Genomic DNA, 7,512 nt, shown 5'->3' on the forward strand with positions numbered 1-7,512 from the left:
GTATTATCGCGCGCGCATTATCCTTACCTTCACAAAAATATCGATCGCAACATGTTGGCAAAGAAAGACAACTCCAGAAGTAAACAAGTAAAACACTAAAGGTATTATTCATCGCGCATTATCCTTACCTTCACAAAAATATCGATCGCAACATGTTGGCAAAGAAAGACAACTCCAGAAGTAAACAAGTAAACAAAACACTAAAGATGCTGACAAGATGTTCGTAAGCGTGAATGTGGCAAGCCCGTGGACCGCAGATGTGTGTATGCGCGCGCATGTGCTTCGAATAACCTGGAAGAATCGGCCTAGACCAAATTACGACTGAATATTTCTCAATTGGAAAATCAGCAGGAGGCGAAATGAAGAAAACACCTGTTGCCTAGTTTCCCATTCATGAGGGTCTGCACCAAAAACAAGTGTGGTTACACAGCGACAACGGAGACGAAACAGTTGAACAGTGAACTTCCAGATGGCCAGACAATGATACCTAGTACTGGCGCATTCGCAGTACCAAGCCGATAGTGGCAAAATGCTGACATGTAATCCAAAAGTATTGTCAACACATCAATCGGTTCTCTATCTCGACATATATTAGGCCACTAAAATCTATAAAGTAGAACTACGACGGATAGGCAAGTGCGGGAAACCAGGGAGAGTGAACTTTCGACAGGCATGGAAGGTCCGTGACAAATGAGCGGAACCACTGGAGTCTTCAAAATTGCAAAACTTGACTCAGTACGCGAAGAGAAAATCATTGGAACCAGATATTCAGGAACAGCCAGTTCAGGCACCGCCGTGGAAAAACAGACCGTGCAGTTGGATGAGTTGCTTGCCAAAAAAACAGAGTGAAGTTGAATTTTCACGACAGGTTCTTGAAATATAGTGAAGAGTCCTGGGGATATCAGTATTCCCATTTGCTTTTTGAGTTATTGCCACTTTTATTTTCAAATCTCGCGCCTTATTCCAAAAGGACCGCAACATCTGACCACCGAATACATGCGACAGGGCTTTGATAGTTTCATCGAAGCTGAGGTCACGAGACAGACTAAGAGGAACGAAATTAGTATATCGCCCAGCCTTCAGCGTGGTGAGTTTTCGCGGAAACAACTTGGCTTTCTATCCGTCATCGAGTCAAAAGTGTGGACAGAAAGAGGGTCCAATGTGAATTCCGTGAATGGGGCCACGGCCGCGCTAGGTGAAGATTCAGAAGGCTCACTTTGTTTGATTTCTTGGCACTCAGTCTAAGACGAGCTTCAACTGTGTTTCTTCAGACTGTTTCCGGTGCTGTTGCAATAATCCTCAGAGCTGCTTCCCGTTTGCCATTTCAAATAACGGTTAAATCTCAGCTCAGCTCAACTCAGTTCTCGTTCTGATTCTCCCATACTAGCGTTTAAAAGAAGAATCACCGAGGATACATAGTGTATTAAACGCTCAAGACCAATCAAAAACTCATTTATAGCGCGTCGTATTAAGAGTGTGTGTAACAGCAACGCTCTGGAAAGTAAAAAAGCCTCCTGAATGCGCCAATGGCAACCGGCATCCAGCAGACACTGGAACATGATCAGCTGTTGGGTTCACATTTTCTACTAATCAGAGCCCGCCTGGAAAGTAAAAAAGCCTCCTGAATGCGCCAATGGCAACCGGCATCCAGCAGACACTGGAACATGATCAGCTGTTGGGTTCAGATTTTCTACTAATCAAAGCGAGCTCGCCTAGATCTGTGAAGAGTTTGTATAAGACCGATTTTGCAGTGCCTTGCCTAATTTATAGATTTCAAATGGGTTATCACAACGCGAGGAACCGACGATTTCGCACCAGAATGCGTTCGTTTATGATCGCACTAATCTTACGAACAGATGCACGGGGGCCCATTTAACTAAGCAGTAGACAAAATATATTGATTGTTAGGTTTGTCTGTGCGAAAGGGGCTACAATAAGTCGGAGGAAGTGTACCACAGATGGGACTCGAACTCGCAACATGCCAGATGACCATTAACTAAACAGCTGCAACAGTCTTTCGGCAGAGCTATCATGCCACCCGAAGAAACCACGCGGGCTGAGATGAGGCTAGGCTACTCAAACCCAAACAGGAGCAGTCGAGCCACCGGGATTGGGTTCTAATCACGGAGTTTCCAGGCAGCGAGTTATTTTGAGCTTCATTTAACAGCCCTCACAAGTTAATCCGAAGCGCACTAAATCGTACGCGAAAGGAGCAAAAGACTATGACGTTTACCAAGAGCCTACCGAAACACAGCTGACATCTCACACGGCGATAAGAAGATCATTGGTAGAAATACCAAACAGGTAGCACGTGACCTTTGCCCAAAGACATTCTCAAACTTCTTGGTTATGGTGTCAGTCAGAACCCGAATACTTTTGTCTGGTGTGACAACATGCAGGCTAAAACTGGAGGTCGATTCGGGCAATTTCGTGTTCAGACCCAGACCAATTTTGAGCGCACAAATCCCAGGTTCGGCTCAAGTCAACTCAATTTCAAGTTCCGGATATAATTCCACTGATCGGACTCCAGGCAATGTAAAGTCACAAAGAAAGAGAGTCAACACTCACCGAGAATCCCTAGGAGGGGCATACGTTCCTCCGTTCCCGTTGGCTATTGTTCCGTTGACAGTTGTCGTACCAGTACAGTCCGTTCGGGAATAGCCATCTGGTAGAGTGCAAAAAAAAAACGATAATAGCAGTATGTACAACATGGTTAGTGTGCTCAACTAAACAGGGTATGAATTTTCAGTGGACGAATGGAGCAAGCGTGGCGGACTGTCAAACATGAATACCATGAAGCCCGGCTTTGAATCATACATAGAAGGTCCCATTAGAGATACACGATAGTATCACGCTCTCAAATAAGAGGCCAGTAGTGTCCTCCAAAAGCTCAACCAAAGCCATTCTATGGTATTAAGTTAATCCAAGGTAGAACGAGAGCACAAGGGGAGATAGCCGGTACCGAAAAGGTCAACTGATGATATCAAAAGTTTCGAGAAATCAACATAATGTAAGTTATTCATGAAAAAGAATGTGGCGTTGGAGCGATATTCAAGAAGTCGAATTATTTACTTGATGTGATACTATTTATAAGGTTGACGAGTGCACCGCTGGTTTCGTCCCTTTTGACGTTCATTAGGCAGACCAAAAGTTGAGTTAAATTCCCCTTTGACATCGATTTAATGTAGAAACTAGTGTTTCCTAGTACAAACGTCCAATTCGATGTATGGAAATCGGGGGACCAGATCTATCTGGTAATCCCCCAAAAGGATGAAAGCGGTAGTGAGCCGCCCAAGAGTTTTCAGCAACCCAACAAGTAGTATAGTATCAAATACTAGACTATTGCACCACGCACCAGCGACTTATCGCTTACCGAATTGGAAGCGTGAAGACATTGTTGCTTGTTAGAAGAATGTCGGATCATGGCTTCAGCACTTCCCAGCAGACAGATAAGTGTGGCATGGAACAGCTGCTTCGAAATGAGGAAAGGTCAAAATCGTTAGGAATAAGGCAGACTGTTGAATACAGCTCCCCACAATCTTTGCGACCTTGAAATTGATTAATCCACACAACTTGCCTGAGGCAGTTGAACTTTCGGATCAGAAAGAGTATCCCATTGTGAAGAAAACCCATCAATAGATACGATAAATAACCAAATTTTTACATGAGGCAAAAAAACACCAGAAAGCACCTAGTTTTGGTAGTTGTTCTGGGTCGAGACTTTCGCGGAAGCAGTCTGTCACTAGGTAGTTCGCCTGGACGACGAAAAAGGGAGCAGGCAACTTGGCTAGAGCATTACTGCTCTCACCACACGATAGTGTAAAACGAAATATCCTTGCAAAAAGGAACACTAGGTTAGCGCGCAAGACAACCATTTCTATTCCACGAACTGTCTTTCAATGCAGCTTATATTCTTATGGGCGCTTGAACGGAAGGCAGGTAGCCCAACTTAGTCGTTTGAAGTGATCTGGGTAGATTGGTTTGGCGGTGATATCCCTTCGAACGATAATCCAAGCGACTGTTGTGAGGCGTGACACATCTCTACTGGAGCACTTGAGAGAAGGTACTGTATTACTTATTACAAGGAATCAGTAGAAAGCAAATGGAACCTACGATCGACGGGTCCTGGGCGTTGGGCATCCACGGTAGCGTGCCCCGGATATGCGTATTCAGCGGTGACGGAGTGGTGGCGTCCCAGGGTAGGTGTTGCAGAAGCGCGGGAATTGGGAGGGATAATTGATGCTTGACTCATGTCCACGTAGGCGCCCGTCACAATTCTGGTGACCGATTGAGGGGGTCGCGGTTGCTCTTGGGATGAATCGTAGTGGTTGTTTGCTTCGTACGGATTCTGACGCGAGAGGATGCAAACAACGTTTCAAAACGGGGGAAAAAAGACTCCAACTCATCACTTGCGGACGTTGGTGGTGGTCACGAGTATGAAAAGTCAAGTAAAAAAGGGAACTCCTATGTTTCGGCTTGCATCGGTACGAGCTTGGTGTGGACGAGAAACACGATGAACACACACACACACAGAAAGCATGTCAGTATCGCGACTTGAGACAACGCAGTAGGACCACTGCAGGGCAACTGAGGTGTCCGATTAGCAAGATCGAAATGGAGTCAATGGAAAAATACAACCCCAAGGATGGCGACCTTAAACCATAGGGAACGTCATGGGACATCCACATCATAAGAATGGGTGGAAGAAGCGAAACCACGTTAGAACGAAATGTCATGACTAAGGAACTAGGGGATTTGGGAAAGAGTGCGATAGACCTGCCATCCAAACTCATCGTAAGGTTTACAAATGTGAACGGATATATTCTGAGAGATAAGCGGAGGACTGTTGGCAAATCGGACAACGAAGTGGAGAGAAAGAAATGAGTTGAAAAATTCACCTCCCTCGTGATGACAAGCTTTGTTGTGCAGGATAAATCAGAACTACAAACTGTGCGAGACGTTTCATCTCTGATGGATCTAAGCTACAAAAGGAATGGAGGGGCCGAGAACAAGTAGATGGGCAATCGTCAGCGCATGACCTTGGATAAGCAACTCAGATAGGTGCAATTTCGTGCTATTCGGGTTCAAGTAGAACATAAGGTTGACGGAAACTGGGCGACTGAGCTTACCTGATGAGCCTCAAGAGGGGCAAACCGTCCGTGGCAGTCGAAGAGTTTTCAGCAACCTTATGAGTAGTGTATTACGTCTATAGCTTCAAGCAGGTTTCAGCAGCCATGAACTGAAACGTGCACATACAGATGTCTCTCTAGCTGAAAAGTTGTAAAAAAAAGCAGCTCCTGCTCGGTAGAGAGCAGGGAATACGAGCAGGCGCGGACGTACGCACGCACACAACGGAGCACGCGGGATGGATAAGGGTGGGTAATTTTCTCCACATGGAAGCTATTCAGAAAAGAAGTAGTAAAATTCCACCTGCGGAAGCAAAGCAATTCCTGTGAGAAGAAATGACAAGCATTTATGGCTCGAAAGGTTTTACATCGTACCTGACACGCGCACCTGACAAGAACGGGGAGAAATATGTGACGTTATGGAAGTCAGGACGATGCCCGAGTAAAAAGGGTGTATCAAGCGAAGAGGTGGTGAGATAAGAAAACCCTTAAACATGCTAATCACTGTCTCGCGATCGAATAGATGCATACATGAAGTTCCATCAAGGGCTGGAGACTCGTACACTGGTATGCTGTGTGACGGAGAGGAACGCGTGCGAAAGCATAAAAACGGTCTGTGACAGAAATTCGCCCAGTCTCTCTGGATATCCAGGGCGTTTCATCATCATTAGAGACAGCAACATCAGTGTTTAACCAATGGTTAACTGTCTTACTTGGGGTGTCTTTAAATTAACCAATTCAAGTTAAACAGTGGATACTAAATAAATAAATATAAACAAATCGTTCAGCTGTAACACCCTTCCGTTGCCCAGCTGCCATCATACCCGAAGGAGGCACGAGGGCTGAGATACTGTCAGGTTGCCCAAGCCTAGACGGGGAAAGTCGAGAGGCAGAGGTCTCGTTCGAACCACGGATCTTGCGGTCAGTAAATTCGCTCTCTAACCACTTGAACCATCCCGCCCAAACAGTGGATACTGAGAGAACTGAATGAGAATCATATCTTATGATTATCGATTGAGTGATGGAAAAGCAGGCGCATAACATGATTACAGTTGATTGGACTATTCCCATGTGCTCGACACAGTCCAACAACGAAACAAAATGATAAGGAAACGCAATTTATTATGGCGGACGATCAGATTTATAAAACCAACAATTTATCCTGGAGACGCTACAATAACCGGACTAGGGAGATAATCTTACGAGATAAAAGAGAAGACGAAGGAAGCAAAGACCGAGTTAGGACCAAATGGGCAACGAAGACCGGCCATCTGTCAGAGTGGGAGAAAACGGCATCTGTTTATGGTCTTGTAAACACCCAACTGCGATACAAATGACCGGTAAACGAGGAAGCGAAATACATGATGCATCACAGATGCACTAATAAGGAATGGTAGAAGTGCTCTAATCGTGATGTTTTCCGGGGCACAGCTGCCGTGCAGCTCGGAGGAAACAAGAGGTTTAGCTACAGGAACGATTGTAAAGCCAGAGTTGGGTTCGGTCAGTAGTTCCGCACCTTAAACCCAGAGCCAAGTCGAGACACATCAGTCGTTGTGGTGATGATGTTGTTCCAGTTCGAGTGGAACTACTTAGTTTAGTTCGCACTCTAACCTTACCCCTCTACGGAGTCCCATCAACCACAACCTACAGTATGACTATTGCGCCGATTCCGAATAGACTCTGGATTAGTGTTGCAACATTCTTTCCGAAAAACAAGTTATTTTCAGTTGAGCTCAAGGCAAGACAGAACCGGTGGTGGGTTGTCGGAGAGTTCTCAACAACCTTATGAGTAGCGTGCTCTGTTACGAAAAGGAATCTCGTTGTGAAATCAATAACCGGTGCCTACCATTTTGGAAAGAAGTAGAGAGAAACCGTAAGGTGTGAGCTGAACTGCTCATCAACACGCAATTTATCAATGAACTGATCTCGTGGTAAATCGGATCAACCTGAATCCACTTCAAACTGTGAATGACTTACTCCATCAGGTGGGTGGACCACATTACGCACGCACACACAGAGAGACACACAGAGAACACATGAGCTGTGCTCGTTGGCCCCAAGCTGAGACCCAATCTGCCAAAGTTATGGTAGAAACCATTTGCCTTGAATAGGCACATGGCTGGTGATGGGGTGATTATCGATTCTACCAATCATTCAGACGAATCCAAAGGTATTCAACCAAACAGACAGACACCTAAAGCATGCTCAGTCTTCTCAGGGAAACTCGGGGACCGCGCCTACCTGACGAGCCCCAGCAAAGGCGAAACCGGTCGTGGGCTGTCGAAGAGTTTTCAGCAAACTTGTGAGTAGTTTCCTTCAAGAAAATATACCGCGGTACCTAGATTATCGTGCCAACTGAACATGAGGCGGGCCTGTGTGCAGCACA

At 45.6% G+C, this 7,512-nt stretch overlaps 1 protein-coding gene across 1 annotated transcript in view; it reads right to left on the reverse strand.

Annotated features, from left to right (window-relative positions):
- The window catches only part of T265_00934 (hypothetical protein), a gene marked incomplete at both ends in the record, with an annotated part of 52,358 nt that overhangs the window by 21,411 nt on the left and 23,435 nt on the right, over positions 1-7,512 (reverse strand). Inside the window, 2 exons of the mRNA XM_009164829.1 lie at positions 2,569-2,665; positions 4,114-4,348. Of these exons, the coding sequence (XP_009163093.1) occupies positions 2,569-2,665; positions 4,114-4,348 (332 nt within the window). The remainder of the gene's footprint in view (positions 1-2,568; positions 2,666-4,113; positions 4,349-7,512) is intronic.

This window comes from Opisthorchis viverrini (assembly GCF_000715545.1).
Source record: "Opisthorchis viverrini unplaced genomic scaffold opera_v5_9, whole genome shotgun sequence".
Classification (NCBI taxonomy): Eukaryota; Metazoa; Platyhelminthes; class Trematoda; order Opisthorchiida; family Opisthorchiidae; genus Opisthorchis; species Opisthorchis viverrini.